The sequence below is a fragment of the Gambusia affinis genome, linkage group LG09 (genome assembly GCF_019740435.1).
Source record: "Gambusia affinis linkage group LG09, SWU_Gaff_1.0, whole genome shotgun sequence".
In the NCBI taxonomy this organism is placed as follows: domain Eukaryota; kingdom Metazoa; phylum Chordata; class Actinopteri; order Cyprinodontiformes; family Poeciliidae; genus Gambusia; species Gambusia affinis.
The window spans coordinates 5574026-5593922 of NC_057876.1; the positions used below are offsets into that span (position 1 = coordinate 5574026).

The following is a 19897-nucleotide window of genomic DNA, read 5'->3' on the forward strand; positions in this document are numbered from 1 at the left end:
GACTTATGTACAGTATTTCTAAATTACACATTTTATTACCTTCTAGTGTTTTTTGTTGTTGTTTTCAAATCAAATAATTTAATTTCAAAATAAAGTGCGGTAGAAAGAAAAACCCCGAGGGACTTTGTCTCCCTCTGGTGTTTGAATTGGGAACTTTGAAATTACACAAAAATCAAAAGGCAAATTAAAACATGTTATATTTATGTACATATAAAAAGAAACCTAGTGAAATTTAGCTAGTTCAATTTGAAATTAAATGAGTAACTAATTCATAACTCGTTAATACCTTGAACCACTTCAGAACTTTGAGTTCACTCCCGATCAATTGTTTTTTCAAGAAATATATTCCTAAAATTTGCAAATATTGCAGATCGCAGATGTAACTGTCTCATACACTGTAAATAAATTATTGGGTATATAATTTGTTGAAAAATGACTCATAAACACCTTGTAAATCCCACATTGTTTATGGAAACAAATAAAAATTCCGGGTTTTTTCCCCTTTCCTTCTCTCCAACTTTCTGAGGCTCTCTATCGCCCCCTGGTGGTTTTTTCTTTAACAAAATCCTCTTGTTAAATCTCGCAGGCTCCTCCCACATGCAGTCTAGTTTGTTTGGCAACAAGAGCAACTCGTTTGTGCAATCGCCGCAGTTAACCCGATATTGATTTTGAATTCTGGGGAAAACAAACAGAGCGCTTTTAAATCCAGCGCAAACTGAACGCTGGTCCTTTTTCTTTCTGTCAGCGCTCAGGAGTCAAAATGAGGGTCGGAGTCCATTACTGTCCTCTAATCCTCTGCTGGGCCCTGGTCTCGGTGCTCGGGTTGGGTGAAGACCTCGACCGGCCTCTGTTCGGGCCTCCCGGTTCTCCTATCCGGCTTCATGAGTCCGACCCGGACCTGAAGAAGGTTCTGGTTTTCGCGGAGGAGCGATACAACCGGGGCTCCAACGCTATGCACCTCCGCCGAGTCAGCCGGTTCGTCTCTGCCACTAAACAGGTTAAGACTTAAAAGCAATAATTTCTTCATTGTTTAAATTAATGTGTCTTATCAGTGCTTTTAATCATTTAAGAGTCTGTTCAGTATTATTAAATGTCTGTGTTTACAACGATTATTAACCCTGCATCATATTAACATAAGTGAGGTCTAGACGGAAAAATAAATCCATAATTTCAAAATAAAAGCACAAACTTCATAGTACAGAACAAATGCTAATGTATATTTCCTAAAGAATATGTTTATTTCAAAGATATATAATTATGATTATAATAATTACCCATTAAATGAAGTGAAATAGACGTACTATTAGTGTAAAACTTCAATTCTTAAAAGCGACTTTTCTTAACCGGAAGCGTCGATTTATCAGCGCATCATCGACACACCACCACCAGAGAAGCCATATTCCTAAAATAACATTTTTATTTTTTATTTTTTTGCTAAAAAATGTTTACCGTTCTCAAGAACTTATGTCTGAATGAATGACTACATAAATAAATAAATATTACTGCCTGGCATCTTTTTTTTTTTTCTTACATTTTGGAGTCCAATAGCAGACACATTTTGTATTTTAAGAAGTAGTTCATGCAACACTGATATCGCATTGACTAATTTTGCAGTAAATTGCGCAGCCCCAACATCAGTCGGTTTCTAAATCCTTTTTGTGGAGAACTACATTTCTTTCTTGCAAATTCTACATTTTCATCTGTTTTTCAGCTGGTGAAGGGAATCCGCTACACCTTAACACTGGAACTGAGCAACACTCAGTGTAAGAAAGCTGCCATGCTCAGGACCTGTGACTTCTATCCTGAGCCTCAAAAACTTAAGGTACGCTGTGAGAGTGACAGAAAGTTCCCAGCTTTATGGAATGGATACCAAATGTCTAACTGATTGTGTTGTTTAATGTTGCAGCAGTGCCTCGTGTTTGTTCAGGCAGAAATGTCAGCACTGATCTAGTCTTCTGACATGACTGGCTGTAACTGCATGGTTGTGCAACTCTTGTTGTGTATATATATATATATATATATATATATATATATATATATATATATATATATATATATATATGCTTATATATATATATATATATATATATGCTTCTACAATCCAGTTATGACAGAAAATTTAAAAGGAAAATAAAAAAAAAATAAATCAAAGTGAAGCACACACGCACATATACCCTTGACTGAAGTAAGTTGTAAAGTTTGTGTGAAGAGATGAAGACAGACAAGCAACTTCCTCTTGTTTCCTTATTTTTAGCATTTCCAGGACATGAACAAACACATGATTCTGATGATATTAATGTCTGTTGTTTTTTGTTCTGGTGTGTTTTTGTGAATCAGACTGAAGTGTGCGTGTTCGAAGTGTGGGACATTCCCTGGCAGGCCACCACCACCCTCCTCAAACAGAAGTGCCAGCCTAAAGGTCGGTCAGTCAGCAACCAGACGAGCAGATCGCTCTTTCTTATAGACCTCATCTTTCCTTTTTTTAAAGTTTTATTAATTCATCTTATTTCTTTCATTTCTTTATATATTTTCATGTATTTATTTATGCATGTTGTCTCATTGAGATCCAACATCTAATGCACAAAGAAGACCTGTTTTCCTACATCAAGCAACAACAAAAACTGGAAACAGAGCAAAACAAAATTACATACACAGGTCTTTTTTTTCTCTGACTAAAGTATTCTTAGGCTAATTGCAATATCAGGTGATCCACATTAACATTAAACTGATAAACAAAAAAAATCACCCTGATTCATATTTTCAGCATGGTCTTGTTTGTTCAATCTGACCTTCATGTTACATAACCAGGATCAATGAGATAAATTAGGTAAAGGGTGATGTGTCAATGTCTAATGTTAGCGTCCACCTTGCTAAAGCTTCCATTACTGCTACTTAGTGCTGTTGATTTTAAAATAAATCTACACTTAACAATGTGAAACTGAAGCATGTGTTTATCGCCTAATATACTCTCCTCGTTTCAGTCGGTCCAGCCTCAGAACAGCCCAGCAAGGCGGAGAATCAATCCACCGTCCAGCCCTCAGAGGTAAAAAAAAGGGAAAAAAAGCAGCTTAGTGAGGGCCTGTTCAGTATTTTGCTGCATGCCCCAGAAGTCGTTTATTCTCTTTGTTCTCTCTGTGGTAGGAGTCCGTGGAGCTGCTGGGCCAGTTCAAAGAATTCATAGTTAAATACAATAAGGTCTACAGCAGCCAGGAAGGTGAGCGGTTTGCACACACTCACACAATCCAGCACCTGCACACACACACAGCCACGCACACACACACACACACACACCCACACATGTTTGCTTGGCTATCTTTGTGGAGACTTTCCATTGACTTCCATTCATTTCTACAGCCTAAACCTTACCCTTACCCTTATCCTAACCTTAACCATTACATACCTTTACCCTAACCCTAACCAAAACTCAATTCACACCATAGTCCTAAATCTGACCCCTGACCCAAAAACAGCGTTTCCCCTTGTGGGGACCAGGCTTCGGTCCCCACAATTAGCAGTGGGTCCCCACAACGTAGTATAGGTCATGACAATGGTCCCCACAAGGTATTAGAAACAAACGCACACACACACACACACACACACACACACACACACACACACACACACACACACACACACACACACAGAGTCACATTCTGGTGCACAAACACTGAACCTTTTGTGCTTGCAGCTCATTGTGTTCACCCTGAAGGGAAAACACTCTCACAAGTCAGCCCACATTCAGTTCCATGTATATGTAGAATGCTGTGAAAAAGTTAAACACGCAAAGCCTAAAGGATCAAAATAATCTTATTAAGAGAAATTATTAAAAGTAGTTTTCAAACAATGTTTTACTTTTTTTAAGAGGAAAAAGTTGATCCAAATTAACTTGGCACTATTTGAAAACTAGTTATCCACTTTATAAAATTTCGCACCAACTGTGATTAACCACATTTTCTTGACCGCTGAGTTAGCTGTGGGCATTTATCGTATCGTTTATAATTTTCTGTAAAAATGTCTAATGAAAAGAACTCTGATTTATTGTCGTCTCGATAAATTTCAATGAATGATGTTAAAAAAAAGCTGACATAATTGTAAATGCTATTTTTACTATTTTCTCCACTGTTTGATAAGAGCAATACATCAATAACGTTATATATTGTGATAAATACTTGATCAGTGTCTGTAGACAATATGTCCGATACAATATACAATAATTTCACTGACCTCCGATCCAGAACCAAACAGCATTCTGGGAGATGAAAGCGGAGGAAAGGCTTTCGCTGCTCAGCCTTTCACAACCAGCTATAATGTTGGTGGCATCAACAAACTCACTTACTCTTTGGTTACCTAGCAACAACCTGTTGAGGACCTTGAGCAGCAGCGATATCAGGCTTTTCCACCGTGCCACATAACTGCTTAAAAATGGAAAACAACAGCCAGGAGTGAAGGAAGAAAGTGAGTACAACACATCCAGAGGAAACTGGATGAAACAAGAAAGGCCACGTCACCAGTTGGCAGTATTTCAGATATGTAAAACAAAAAACTAATAGATAATTATCGTTATCGACCGTTATGAAACCCTAATATTGTGATATGGTTTTAAGCCAGATCGTCCAGCCCTAAACAGAATACATATGTTTAATGGAAAAGGAGCATGGAGCAACAGTAAAGTTTAATTACTGTAGATTTTTAGCCAAGACATAGAAGCTAAAAGGAGTCAGATCTCAAACTTCGATTTCTGGGCTCAATTTGGACAATAATTAGCTTACCTTAAGTGCTAATCAAAGAAGATGACAAACATTTGTTGGGTTGTATTTAGAAAGGTTTGTTAGAAAAAAGTGATGGACAGAAATCATATGAAGTATTAATCTGACATTGCATGTTGGGATGTTAAATATTGTCTTTGTGCGTGTTTCCACGACAGAGGCTGACAGACGTCTACGGATCTTTCATGAGAACCTGAAAACGGCCGAGAAGCTCCAGTCTTTGGATCAAGGTTCAGCTGAGTACGGTGTTACCAAGTTCAGCGACCTAACCGGTGCGTGCAACCGTGCGCCGTCCGGTTATTCCCAACGAGGAAATGTGTCTTCTGCTTTTAACATTGCAGCTCTGCGTCAACTTGACTTTTTTCCGGTATCGCAAACGTTTCAGCTTTGTATTCTCGCCATTTGTTTTCGTCCAGAGGAGGAGTTTCGTTCCACGTACCTGAATCCTCTTCTCAGTCAGTGGACTCTTCATCGTCCAATGAAACCTGCCCCCACTGCCAAAGGCCCCGCCCCTGGCAGCTGGGACTGGAGGGATCATGGAGCCGTTAGTCCTGTGAAGAACCAGGTGATGCCAAGCAGAAGAGTTAATAACAGTGTCATTATACCCTGTTGGGAATAAATTGATGCGGCGCAGGGATACTTTTGAACCCTCATTGTGTGTGTTTGGTAGGGCATGTGTGGATCTTGCTGGGCGTTTTCTGTCACGGGAAACATCGAGGGCCAGTGGTTCCTGAAAAATGGGACTTTGCTGTCACTTTCAGAGCAGGGTAATTCGTCCTCACAGATTCTGACTGAAAAAGCTCACCACTGATGTCTTCGAAATCTGATTGATTGATTGATTTAATCAGTCAGTTTTCCGTTAAATCAATGGATCATACACACTCTCCTATGCAGAGCTGGTTGACTGTGATGGACTGGACCAGGCATGCAGAGGTGGGCTGCCGTCCAACGCTTATGAAGCTATTGAAAAGCTGGGTAAGGAACAGCTTCAGGGGAACAGTAACAAACAGAAAAGGGAAGATTTAAGTTTATATAAGCTTATGTCATATGTATATATATATTTATGTATGTTTGTCTCTCCTGTGCTATTAAGGCGGCCTGGAGACAGAAACAGATTACTCCTACAAAGGACACAAGCAGACGTGTGATTTCACTGACAGGAAGGTGGCTGCCTACATCAACAGCTCGCTGGAGATTTCCAAAGACGAAAAAGGTAAGCTATGGGGGTGGGCATTTATCGCATCGTTTATCATTTATTGCGATAAATTTCTTATCGTGGTGAGAATTTTGATTTGTTGCTGTCACAATAAATTCCAATTAATGATAACTACTTTTGTAGTTCTGCTCTTTTCTTCGCTCTTTGTTCAATAAAAACATCAATAAATACTAATAAATTTGAAAATAGTTACTGTTCAGTGATACAAATCATACTTCTTTACGTGACTGGTGTCTTAAAGAAGCATATCCCAAAATGGCAATGTTTTTTCAAGAGCATTATTTAGGTTTGGGGGGCTATAATTGCTGCAACATACAGTCGAAGGAAGAAGAAATTCACAAACCGTTGTTATTTTCACTTTTATCGTTATCACAATAGTACCACAAAATATTGTGATAAAACTGCAAGTCCATATCGTAACAGAGTCAATATTCTGCGAGTAGGGCATCAAAGTGTCATTATACAGGCAAATATTTTACTGCTTTATTCTTGTTCTTCTCAGAAATTGCTGCTTGGTTGGCAGAGAAAGGACCAATCTCTGTCGCTCTGAATGCCTTTGCAATGCAGGCGAGTACTTTACTTCTTCATTTCGTTTCTCTGTTTGGTCTGATGCAACTTGGACTATTTTTTCCCTGTATTATCAAAGAGCAAAATTTGCCTTTACAGTTACTGTTGTCTGTTTTGTTCCTGTAGTTCTATAGAAAGGGTGTTAGTCACCCAATGAAGATCTTCTGCAATCCGTGGATGATCGACCACGCCGTGCTGCTGGTGGGATATGGCGAACGTGAGTAAATTACTCCTCCCCAATCGTAGTTTAATGACATCTATTGATATTAGTTTGTGATTCAGGGTATTTGAAACTGTTTTCACCATGCTGTTGTTCTTTCAGGGAATGGCATCCCATTCTGGGCCATCAAAAACAGCTGGGGGGAGGACTATGGAGAGGAGGTACAAGAATAACAACATCTACCACTAGCTTTATTTGACTCAAGTTAAATATAGGATACAGGAATGCAGATATGCTGGCAGATGTGTAGAATCCTACATTTATATTGTTTTGCAGGTGCACCGATAAATCAGCCCCAATTTCCTTATCGGACAATATTTTAGCGCTGAATTCCGGTCGGCTTGCTTCATATAAATTAATATTTACAACCTGATGCAAATAACAAATTATTCCATCATAGTTAATTTCTCTTAGCGCACAATTATAGTGGCACTATTTTGCAAGTACCAGCATCACTCGCAATGGTTAATTATATAATTTACCTTATCATCCTGGTTTTTTTCTTTTTACTGATTTTTTTTCAGTGCGAGGTAATGCCAGTGCAATGAAATTTCAATTTATTTCAAGGCTTTTTAAGCTTCTTTTACCAATAAATGAAGCCAGTACCGTGTTGTAAATATGTCAAGGTCTGGTGTAAATGTAACTCTGCTTAATGTCATAATGCATCAAACTAGAATATGTTATTTTCTGTATTGTGTTTGTCTCTTCTGCAGGGTTACTACTACCTTTACAGGGGATCCAATGCATGCGGAATCAACAAGATGTGCTCTTCAGCTGTTGTCAACTAGTCTTCATGATAGCATGTTGTATCTGGTACAACTACATCAGCTCACAAAAAGCACAGGGAAAAACTGCATGAGGATCCAAATGAAGACACTTCCAAGTTCTAACAATGTTCCGTTAAACCATTTGCTGTATTCTTCCGTCATTCCTCCCACCTCATGTCAGTCTACTCTGTCAGACCAGCTCTACTGATGTTAGCTTCGATGTTACTGTGAAACTTTGCTATAATTTGAAGTTGGATTTCGTTTGCACATTTTATTCCGTTGTTTCGGCAGAGGCAGTATTGGTTGTAACTCATCTCTACTAGCAATAAACGTGCTTGTGCTCGAGGTATTGTGAAACTAAGACCATGTCTACTCAGTATTTTTTTTTTTTAAGTTCTGTTACTAGTTGTTGTGCTAATGGTATTAATTGAGATTTCTGTTTCCAATGAAAGGTTTGCATAGGACTATTAAACTCCAATAACAACTGCTGTGAGAGTGGAAAAAAAAACAAAAAACGATGTTTGAATAAAATGTGGGAATTCAGAAAAAGTTCATGCAGTGTCCAAAATAAATCACTTTGCTTAGACATTTAGAATCATGAACAGACACAATGAATTATTATCATCCATCCATCATCTATACCCAGTCTATATGGTGTCTGTCTCTAGCTGTTCTTGGACTTGAGGCACTATCAGGTTGCCAGCCCATCACAAGGCAATATGCACACACACACACAGCCATGCATACACACACTCACATATGCATTCACATACTTGCAGTAAATGTAAAAAGTAGCTTTGCAATAAATTACTCAAGAAAAAAAGTATTCTGTGAAGAGACTACTCAAAGTAACTGATCATACCATGTGATTTAACATTTAAAAACTATGTAGGAAGAGAAACAAGTATATGAAGTTATGTGCAAATTTTGGTATTTGAGTACAAATGAATACAAATAACATAATTACAAAACAACAAATTCAAGCAGAAGAAATGCAAAACTATTTTTTTTAAATACAAATCTTAGGACACTAATACAGCAGGTAATCCACAGAATAAGGAAAAGTATTTTCAGTGACGGTATATGGTGTTTACTGAATCTTCACTTAATCTCCAAATGTCCCATTAGCAGATACAAAATTACATCAGCACAACTAAGCTTGTCTGCAAACAAGATGTCTGCCTTTCACATCAATGGTAGATCTGTGTTTGTTGCATTTTGGTTAAAAGATATGTTTGTTCTTTATTCAGTAAAGGCCTGAGTATCTATTTTACTCAAATAGAAGAAGAAATGCTTCATAATAACATTACTCACGCAAAAGTAAGAAGTATGGTGTAGTAAAAACTACTTCTAAAAGTATTCTTGTACCCAAAATTTACTGGGGTAATTTTTAAGTATTTACTACCCACATCTATACAGTACAGACAAATTAACTTAACATTTCTGCGTTTGGACTCGGAAGACCCAGCACCCGTTCTGGAACCCAATGGTATTCTTATTTGCATCTTACAAGCATTTAAATGTTGGTGATCTTGAACATTGCTCTGATTTCTGAAAGAAATGCAAATCCCATAATGCAAAGTAACCCAGGAAACAGATGAACCTTCCTTCCGCAGAAAGACACCTGTAAAATAAAAGTAATTGTTTCCCAGCTCCCAATAATGTTTAACATTTAAATGGAGCACAATATATTACTATTGTATTAAATTTTCATGTTAATGTACTCATAATTATCAGAAAAGCATGTAACAAAAGAGCAAAGTTTTAATAAAACGAAGGTAAATAAAATCATGGGGCTTTTACTTTGAAAGTAAAAAACACGTTAACACCGGAAGTGAGACGTTTGTTTCTGGTGTTTTCAGAAAACGCGATAGCGTGTGGCATATTCATTGATAGAAAAGGCGCTGTTATTCTGTTCAGCTTTTCTGCTCCCCTGTTTGTCGCTGTTAGGAAACATACTTCGTTTTGAAACGAGACTTTTGTCTTAGTATTCAAGGTAGGAGCGGAAATACAAGCAATAGCTTTCAACATAGCCAGTGTTAGCAGTACTAGCATATCAAGCTAAGTTCTTCGTATAATTAATAAATTATGTATGGTATTAAGAATATGACCGCATTTCCAGTGTGTTTGCTTTTTTAAATCGCCTTTGTAACTTTTTGTTGTTGTCGACACTTTGATATGGGATAGCTAACTAAGTTTGGTTAATGGGCAGCAATGTTTCCAGGTGTAACAACGTTCTGAAATCAGGCAATTTGCGGACTATGAAAGGATATCCGTTTAATTTAAAAACATTTAATTAAGAGTTTCCAAACGTAGTTATCTAGCTTTTCTTTAAGTCAACGTGTCTATTAATTTATCGGTGTGTCAAACTGATTTTATTTTTTACCTGCCATGTGCAAATTGTCAGTACTTGTGTTTGTTGCCCCACGAATGTTGTCCCTTGCAGTGGCAGCAATATAGTTACCTAAGAGACGTGACAAATAGTTTTGTCGTCACCTTTATTGTCGTCACAATAATATCGTAAATATCTTAATAAAACTCTAAAGACCATATCGCCCACCCTTACTTATCAGTAGTAGTATTTCAACATGACTCATTTCTAAAATTTGCTTTCTGTTATCTTATAAATCATACAGTTATGCCCATCTCTATTTGTACCAGAGGTCACGCTAGACTTTTTGTTCTCTGTCGTTTTGACTCACAGCATTTAAAAAAATTGGTCATGTACTATTTTTACCCGTCAAAATATAATTATATTAGCCGTAATTTTATGTGGTTCAATTAATATTCACCTGGTTGAATCGTGAATCCAGATCCCATCACACATAAAGCAGATAAATGCGCCTACATTTCTCTCCATAGTGACCAAAACCACTGACTGGGGTCCCAATAACTTGTAATAAATTAAATGAAACGACTCCAGTTAATTTCCAAGCACTTCACCCGCTGGGAAATATTCCGTTAACACGACCTCTGAGTTGTACTGATTTTGTTTTTCCCTCCTGAGAATTAAGAGTTTGACAAAGTGTGCTAAAGTGTCTGCAGAACAAGTACAGAATCTATTCTGACTTTTTTTTTCATTTCTTTTTTCTTCTCTGTTTTGTCCTCGAGCTGGCGAAGGAAACTGCTACCCATAACTTAAAATGTCACAGGCCACTAAACGCAAACATGTTGTGAAGGAAGTTCTGGGAGACTTCATCACTCCCACGGAGAACCAGCAGATTGTGAAGGTAAACATATTAATGTGCAGGTCAGAAACCACACTCAGGAGGACGTTTTAACCATTTCCTATCTTCTTTCTCCACCTGCACACTCTAACAGGTGACTGGTAGCCGCGGTAACAACCTCCACGAAACGGTCACGGCTCAGGGCGAGACGTTCCTGGTTAGCATGCCCACCAAGTTCCGCAAGAACATCTGGATCAAGAGAGGTGATTTCTAGAGTAGGATTATTTTTCTGGAAATGAAGTCACTGAGCCCTTCATGAGTATTTAAAGATGTCTAATGGGGGGATTTGTGTTTAAATATACTCATTCTAGCTCTGGGCCAATATCGATATCCGATAATATTGTTGTCATGGCCGATATTTATCAACATTATATATATCTTACTACCTTTTCAACATCTTCAAGGAAACATTCACACTACTGACACCACTATCTCTGTCACATGACACAAGAACCCAGGACCAACTTCCTCCCTGTCCAGAAACAAATGCCGTAATGATGGAAATAAATATCTGTTGGTAATAGCGACCCAGTTTTCTTTACTGGAGCGAAACTGGTATGTTAAAAAATGATGACGATCAGCAGACATGCCTGTGTTTTAACATAAGACGCCTTTCCAGCAATGATATAATTGCGCAAATTAGTTCAGAAAATAAAACCGCCCAATGGAAACGCAGCAATTTCGAAAAGACACAATTTCCACAAAAAAAAAAAAAAAAAAATTGAGCTGGGTTGAAGCCAATTGTGAAAATTGTGTATCCAACATTAGCAAAATATCAACAAAATTTTATGCACTTTTGTAACCAAAATCCAGCTATATCTTGCTTTGGTGATATGGGTATTACAGGGGATTATCCTATATTGTGTTAATAAGTTAAATTATGATCACTGTAAGTTCATATTTGCCTTGAATCCTTTTTTTTAATAGATGAATTTCCTGGATAATTACATTCTGTTTCTCAGGTGATTATGTCCTCGTGGATCCTATTGAAGAAGGGGAGAAGGTGAAGGCAGAGATCAGCTTCATTCTCTACAAAGATCACATTCAGTACCTGCAGAAACAGCAACTCTGGTAAGTAGAACCCTAAACTCCCTCAGAAGGAGAGCAGTGGAAACCTCCTAAACCACAGAGTGTCTCCTTTAAGGCCCGAGGGTTTTATGGAGGAGCAGTCATCGCAGGACAAGACGAGCAGCAAGAAAGAGGAGGTGGAAGGGAGAGATGATGAAGAGGAAGGAAGCGACTCCGATGACGACGACAGTGACCTCTTTGTGAACACAAACCGCTGTAACTACCAGTACAGTGAGAGTGAAGATGAGGACGACACTGAGGAGGAAGAAGACGAGGAGGAGGAGAAAAGGACAGAAAATGGATCATAGCAGCTTGTGAGCTGGGAAGATCCAGTGACTCTCCGACTGATCTTGACTCCACGATGATTTCAAATGTTTGTTCTTGTGCAACGGCTCCCTCTGCAGGCCAGCTGTGAGAGAACAGCCGAGGGCTGGAGTGGCTGGGCTCCTTCAGTGAACCTAATTGTTGCTGTTTCTACCAAAACCAATCTAAAACGTTCCAGTGAAACTTAAATACGGCTAGAAGAAGCACCAGATATGTTTCTGTCTTTCCTTCTAAATTCCCGGTAAAACTTTTAAACCTCATTTTTTCAGGTCGGTTCCTACAACAGCCCTAAACTGCGACTGCAACAATAGAGTAAATAATTTATTTAATCTCCAGTTACTGCTTCAGTGGGATAAATAAATCAATAAAAAGTGTAAACAATGTTTTACTGAAATAAACATTTGTCAGCTTGATAGTTGGTCTGCCCCTTTGCCGTTCTCCTGTTTTGTTTTGTCAAGCTTCAACAAGGAGCCGCCTGCCACTAGATGATTAGGGCCAACTTAATTTGTCCTACACAGGGAAATGTCCTGTAGTTACTTTTATAGCCAATTGCTCAAAATGATTTTCTATGATTTACTGTATGTCATGGCTATATTGCTTCAATAAATGGTGTTTACCAACAGGAGTCCGTTCAGTTACTTTGGTTTGATCAGTGATCCTGGTTGTTAGGAATCGTGTTACATTTAAAATATGGTGTCTTCAAAATAACCAGACTAAATTGGGGGATTTAAAAAGGGCAATATAATGTAAAAAAAAAAAAATCTTTTTTGTAGCTTTACATATTTCCTCCACCACTCAGCTCCTTCAGACTAGCCAACAGCAATTAGCAAACACCTGTTAGAGCTGCACATCTGCTGAGCTCAGCATAAGAAGCTGGGTCGCTTCTCAGTGCGACGCTGGTAAAAACGATGTCAAAAGGGAGAAATGTGACATTCTGAAGGCGACAGCAGGAGCTGCTTAAACCTAGGCGCTAATTTACCAAGTCAAATTTCTTTTATGTCATATTTGATATGTACAGCATTTTTTTAAAACTGAAGGCAACACAAATTACTTCTGGCAATAGCAAGTTCCTTGATTGTGCTAAATGATACTATGTATCACTTGTTAAAATGGCACGATAACAAAATATATCCGAATATAAAAATATCTAGAAACAATTTGAAAAAATATACATTGATAAAGTTACTACAGACAAAATGGAAAATGATATAGGTGGTGAACTGCTGGGCGATGTAACATGCCTTTGTTGCCTTTTAATCTGAGCTGCTGTTATTATCAAATGAACGCAGTCGTTCTGCTCAGTTTCAGCTGTTTGGTTGTGATGCTAATTCTGACCCAGCAGCACATTTAGGTTTAGCAGACATTCCCTCTGATGCTACATCTTGCTACTATTCTCAGCAATTTAGCTTCTCTTGTAAATAGCATTCCTCATGTAAACATCAACGATGATGCAAGAAAGCAGTGGCGCTGTGGGTTTTGTTACACGCGCCTGAAAGACCGAGGTATTTCTCCATGACTCGGAGGATTCCTAATACCAGTGAATCCAGCTGAACCAGTGAATCCAGTTGGTACATTCACCCCAAATGTCAGCCTCTGATGTGTTAAAGCAACATTAATCTAGGAGGCAAACATCAGAGCAAAAGTATAAGTTTATGACAGCAATTGCAATTGGAGAAAGTCACAGTTAACACACAGCTTGTGTCAAAGGAGTTTCTGAGTCTCTGTCTGCTTTGGTCGCCCTCTTATTCTTTGAGCACATAAAAACAAAAAGAAGCACAAACAGTTTCTAACTAATGGTTTACAGATGGAACTTCTCCAACATTGTGGCGCCTACATTTTACATACGTCAAGGCAAAGTTGACGGTTTTATTTCCAAGGCAGAAAGGAGGAAACTTCATCTATTCTCCTTTGGGTTCAACATGCATGTTTAAAAGTCTAAGTCAACAGTGTAGGTCAGCGACCCCAAAACAAACGCAGCTCAACAGTGGTCAGGCATCTCCTGCTGCATTCTTCAAGAGGTAGACAATTTGTTACACAGAAACTACAGTTAGTATGATGGCAAACTATGACCTTTAATGCATTGAATATATAGAATATACATGAGTAAAATAATAGAAATATTCAAACCCTTGATGAAATAACAGTTATTAATAATCCATGTTAACAGATGTTTTTCTAGTATTAGGTAAACGCTGAAGCTTCTCATTCCGAAGCTGAAAATGATTAAATCCATGACAAAGCTCCGTGATTCCACTTAAAACACAAGGTTTTTTTCTGTATCATTTTTAACTGGACAGTAATCGTTCAGATCATTTATTTGATTGCATTTACTCAAACAGCAGCGGCTACTCATACAGTTTATATGAGCAACACAGCCTGGACGGTGTGTCAAGAGTTACCAAAGAGTATTGTTTTCCATGTCCAGTTTAAGGCCAGACGGTCATTGACGCTGAACTCTTAATTTCCAGCTACAGAGCCAGTGCTAAATTGAAACCTAATTGAACATTTTAAAAGAAAGAAATCAGTTCTGTACAGAAGCCTGTAATAATTCAAAAATAATGGGGAAAAGCATATACATGATGCCAGCATATAAAAACCAGTAATCACCTTTGTGTGATTCACACAAAGGTTGTGCAATAAAGGAACAAGTTGTTCCGAAAAAAATTGAAAAAATTGGCTGAAGACCGCCACCAGTTGGCAGATGAAGTGTCTTGCTCAAAGACACAATGACTGAGATGGAGGGGAGGGGTTTCGAACTGGCAAGCCACCGGTTATTGGATGGAACCCAACCTCCTACGATGGATCATCCAAAGACCTTTCCAGAGGTACAACACAAATATCTATTTACTTAGTCAGTGTTTCCCAATTCCAGTCCTCAGGGCCCCCTGCCTGCATGTTTTAGGTGTTTCCCTTCTGCACCTGGATTGAATCTTTGGGTGATTAACAGGCTCCTGCAGTACTTGGTGGCTGCAGAAGATGTCTTGCAATCATTTGAATCAGCTGTTCTGGTATAGAGGCACATCTAAAACATGCAGAGCACGGGGGCCCCGAGGACTGGAATTGGGAAACACTGGATTAGGTAATTTCAAGAAACCATGATTGTCAGTGGAACTCCTGGAATTACTTTAATAACCCACCAAAAGGAAGTACAATCAACATACGAAAAGTTTTCCAATGTGTGGAAAACACATTGCAGCAGTCACAGTGGATCAGAACTGTTTTTAACATTGTTTTTTCTGGTAAGAGTCCTGAACTGAGCTTAAACACTCGGTGGCAGTGTTGCTTTGTTTTTTCTACTTGACCCCCCTCAGAGGTACATCCTGACATTGTTCTCTCGTGTCTTTCAGGTCGGCCCACAGGTCGACTACTTCTCTAGGGTTTCGCTTGTGGACCAGAAGGATGGTGTGGTACGAACACGGCTGTGCCTCTTCCTTCTCGGTGAAGTCGAAGGTGAGAAAAGCCGGGTGGTGGACGGGATGGGCGTTGAGCCGAATCATGCACATTCCAACGTAGACGTCGTCAATAGGAAACAGGTGAATTGTTTTAGAGATGTTGTGCAGGCGTCGAGCCAACTCTCCCGAGTACACCACCCCTCCTCCGCCCGCATACATGGGGTAGAGCCCCCTGTAGAAACCCTCTGGGATAAAATACTTTGATCTCCTCACTCGATTGGGTGAAGCAGACCCTATCACCTCGCCGACCATGAACTCATGCAGGGTGTTGCGGGATCTGTGCTTCTCTAGCTGATCCTGGAGGTAGCTGATCAGCTTTGGGGTGTTGACAAAGACATCATCGTCTCCCTTCAAGACAAAGAGAGGCTTACCGCAGTGGCGTGAGAACCAGCTCCAGAAGAGCACGTCCTTCAAAGTCAGGTTGAAAAATGTGTCTTTGAAATCCCACTGCAGAATGTCTCCGTAACGCTTACTTTCTGCTCTTAGTAAATGGGATATGTCTACACCCAGGTCTTCTGGGGTTTCTTTGCCCAGTAAGAATACCCTTCGGATGTATCCTCCGCCCATATCTCCGTCGCTGCTGTTGATCCTCTGTCCCTCCACCCATCCGACCCGACCCCAAGTCTGTCGAATGACCCATCGGTTCCTGAAGTTTAGCGCCGTTGACTTGATGGCAAGAAGAATCAGCGGAGGCTCCTTCTCCTGCTTTGACTGAGCTCCACACTTTCCATCTGGTCGGATGAGGATAGGGTAGTTCCTCTTGTGCATGCTACTTGCAAATTCTTGTACCTGCTTTGGTAGCCTCTCAAAGTTCTCCCTCACGCTGTCCATGCCGGTAACTTCAAAGTAGCTCTGGAGCAGCAGAGACTCATTAAAGCTACTTCGTTCTAACAATGTGTTGGACTTTTCTTTGCGGATGATGGGGTTGAAACGGCGGTCGACGTGCCGTTGGAGCTGGTTCCACAAGGCATCGCTTCGCAGATCTTGTTCCCAGAAGGTTTTAGGGACGGAGGGACTGCTGCCGTTGCTCAAAGCACCTGCGGCTACAAAATGGGGGCTCGGCAGATTTGGGGAAACCATGGGGGTGTGTCTCAACATTATTGAATTCATGTGCAGGTAAATGGTGACGATGGCGTAGATGTAGAGCAGGGTCAGGCAGCAGCATGGTGTACACACGCAGATCAAGATATTTCTCAAGCAACAGCAGCGTCGTGCCATCCAGCTAACAATAAATAGAAAAGTTGTGTTAGTTTGGAGAAAGTGTTAGACTCTTTCGACAGTAACTCTTTCACCTTCGTTTGGTGTTACGATAACATGATTTATGTTATGTTTAGACACGCATTCTGGAAAAATTCACTGCTTTGCAAGCATTAATTACATATGATCTTATTTGCAATTTATTATACAACCAAAAACTTTAATGTGTTAGAATTTTACTGGTCTAGCACAAAGAGATAAGCTAAGCTAATCTAAAAGATAAACTAAGCTAAACCTTTCAGTTTAGGTGCATAGTCATTTGTTTTTCTGTACTCTCTCTTACAGTAAGGCATACCATTGCAACACACCATACCAAGTGTTAGTTCTTAACTATATCAATTAGTTTTTCACTGAACTTTTACTATATTTTTTGAAGATTTCTTTCAGCTGCATAAGTTTTGGAAAAGTAAATTATTCCTTTGGAACAAGGGCAACACGTTTCCATTTACATGTGCGGTGCTGGTGTGTGTTTGAATATCAAATAAAGTTCCAGCTCTGCCCAAATCATTTATAGACCAGGCAGTTTCAAACTTGAAACAAAGTTTGTTTGTGACAGGAAGAAATATACTGCACTCCATGAGATGTTCAAAACCTCACTCACGCTTTATAACTTAGCTCTTTGTTTCAAACAACGCGGGGCGCTCTTCATCACCTCAGAGAGCTTGAAGACAAGGATCCATTATGATAACCGCCATAATGGATCCTTGTCCACTGGCTTTCTAACCACACAGCCAGACAGAGACTTAAAGAGGAGCGGCAAAAGCAAAGGAGGCAGATCAGCAGTGCCAGCCAACAACTGATATCATCCAGGACGGTTGTACTTTGGAATATTGTCTCTGCTGTCTGGAAGTAGCATGTTAGCATGACATCCAGGAACCTGTCTGAAGACCACTGTCTTCAGACAGAGGTATCTTCAGGGACATTGTAATACTGACTGCTACTGCAGATCCTTCCTGCCTCTTTGAGGATGCTTTCACCATATGAGCTGCAACATTTAATTTCCCTTTGGGAAAAATAAGTCATTTTTGAGTTAAATTGAGCTGTTCACTACACTTCCTCTTCACAATTACTCACTACAATCTGCTGCCTGTTACAGAAACCCAAAAGAACACTTTAAGATTCATCATTGTAATGTGGCAAAATATGAAAAAAAAAAAACAACTTTGGAAAACTGGGAATATGTTGGACTAAGTTTCTAGAATCATTCCTGAAAAATGAAGAATGTGGTTAAAGCACTAATTGTGTAATTTAACCAAATACTACGCTGCAGATTTCAGTGGTTTTTTCATTTCCAAAGGGAAATAAATAAATAAAAATAGCTGTAATTTGTTTTTGCTCTGTAGCTTCACAGTAAATCTTTCCAAAGTGCTGAAAACACAAAGAAGCCTGAAAACATACCAAAGTAGCAAAATAGAGAATTCGCATTTAGAGTGTGGTGATATTTTGGAGTCACCTTAGCAGGAAAAGCTACGAGTAGAGTAGAACTTTTATTTCACAGTTGATTTTTCCTCATCACTTTTCCTGTAACATCCACTATGCTATAAAGGCACACCTTCAATTTCACAAAGTTGGTGTAAAGTCGAAAATTAAAAAAGAAAAAAAAAAAATACTCCACGCACCGTAAAAATGTAAAACACACTCATGAGGTATTTTCTAACTAATCTGACGATCCAAACTTTGTGCGCCTCTGAATGGAAAGTTTCCTCACCCGTTTCAAGCGGAGTCCTCCTCACTCAGTGAAAACTCATCCGTTTACTGGGGCCAGAGCTCCCACCGGCGCCGCAGGCGTGAGGTGGAGGTGTTTCACAGGGAGTGCGGCCGACGGAGCCGAAACTGAAAACCAACCTGTGAGGCGGCTTTGGATGAATGTGAATTTGTCAGGCTGCTGATGGATACACCCACTGACCATCAGAAACCACAGCGCAAAGCAAGGAGAGCTCTGTGGTTTCTGTCTCCATCACTAACGGCCCAGGGTGAAACCGTCAGCTGGACCGCAGGCGGGGAAGTCGCAGCTGTCCGCTCGTCTTTATTCCAAACACAGTTTACAGCAAACTTGCATTATTGGATTTTGCTTCTAAGATTGACGGCGTTTTGCCGCAAGGCTCTTTATTTGCTTCTGCATGGTTGTGTTATTCGGTCAAAGCACTTGGCAAAGCAATCAAATAATTGAAATATCACATCATCCAATTGTAAAAGGAGTCTTGCAGCTTACAATTAGGAATCTGGGAGGCATTTCTTAAGAAACCACCTCGTTGGCATTTCTCCTGTAGAAACCTGAATTCCCGCCAAACGAGTGGGCCCGTCTTCCTGTGGAGACGTCGACCCGTTGAGCAGGTTCCCGCTGAAGCCATGCACTCTGGAGGGCGAAGAGGAATCAGGAAATACAGATTTTTAGAATGTTTGTACCCCACCCCCCAAAAAAAACGCTCGGACACTTGCGTAGAAACTTGTAGAAAGAAAAAAAACGAGCCCATGGAAATTTCCAGAACAAGAACATCGTAGCGGTGACTGAGACGGTCTATTGGTGTCAAAACAGAAGGTTTTAACCGCAACTGCAGGACATTGTTTGAGTGCTGCAAGTCAGGAGGCGGTGCCTTTTCCACATTTACTGCTTTGGATCGAGATTTAGGGGGATCTGCAGGAGCCAAGATCCATGCTGGTGTGCTCCTCGAAACCCCGTCTGACAGCAGGAGTGTAATTACTGAGACCGTTTTAATGAGGTGTTCTATTTTTAATAAATGAGAAAAAAATAATAACATAAAAAAAATCTCAAAAACATTTTTTCTCCACGTTGTCATGATGGTGTTTTTGTGTGTAGGATTTTGAGAAAAGGGGTTCATTTAATACAATTTGGAATACGTCTGCAGCATAAAGTGTGAAAAAGTGAACCTTTTGACTGAAAACTAGAAAGTGATGTAGTTTGGCCACATGCATTTTCTAAAATGAAAATCAAAAGTTGCAATGAAAATGTAATTCTAGACTTTTCCCAGAGTGGGGCCGGGGGGGTCCAAACTGCTCCCCCTCCCTGAAATC

At 39.6% G+C, this 19897-nt stretch overlaps 3 protein-coding genes across 3 annotated transcripts; 2 read left to right on the plus strand and 1 right to left on the minus strand.

Annotated features, from left to right (window-relative positions):
- Window positions 1–591: 591 nt before the first annotated feature.
- On the plus strand, window positions 592–8088 carry ctsf (cathepsin F). Its single transcript, XM_044127424.1, has 14 exons — window positions 592–997; window positions 1712–1822; window positions 2338–2419; window positions 2982–3043; window positions 3142–3214; window positions 4925–5038; window positions 5183–5331; window positions 5437–5533; window positions 5661–5741; window positions 5860–5979; window positions 6485–6549; window positions 6676–6766; window positions 6872–6930; window positions 7483–8088. The coding sequence occupies exons 1-14, from the start codon at window positions 761–763 to the stop codon at window positions 7555–7557; spliced, it is 1416 nt and encodes a 471-aa protein (XP_043983359.1). The 5' UTR covers window positions 592–760; the 3' UTR covers window positions 7558–8088.
- Window positions 8089–9355: 1267 nt separating this feature from the next.
- eif1ad (eukaryotic translation initiation factor 1A domain containing) lies at window positions 9356–12352 on the plus strand. The gene is made up of 5 exons (XM_044127425.1): window positions 9356–9532; window positions 10648–10766; window positions 10858–10966; window positions 11726–11834; window positions 11908–12352. Exons 2-5 carry the CDS (start codon window positions 10680–10682, stop codon window positions 12137–12139), a joined length of 537 nt encoding a protein of 178 aa, XP_043983360.1. The 5' UTR covers window positions 9356–9532; window positions 10648–10679; the 3' UTR covers window positions 12140–12352.
- Window positions 12353–15261: 2909 nt separating this feature from the next.
- On the minus strand, window positions 15262–19530 carry si:dkey-160o24.3 (N-acetyllactosaminide beta-1,3-N-acetylglucosaminyltransferase 2). Its single transcript, XM_044127426.1, has 2 exons — window positions 18573–19530; window positions 15262–16829 (listed from the first exon to the last, which is right to left on the minus strand). The coding sequence occupies exon 2, from the start codon at window positions 16823–16825 to the stop codon at window positions 15449–15451; it is 1377 nt and encodes a 458-aa protein (XP_043983361.1). The 5' UTR covers window positions 16826–16829; window positions 18573–19530; the 3' UTR covers window positions 15262–15448.
- Between the last annotated feature and the right edge of the window lie 367 nt (window positions 19531–19897).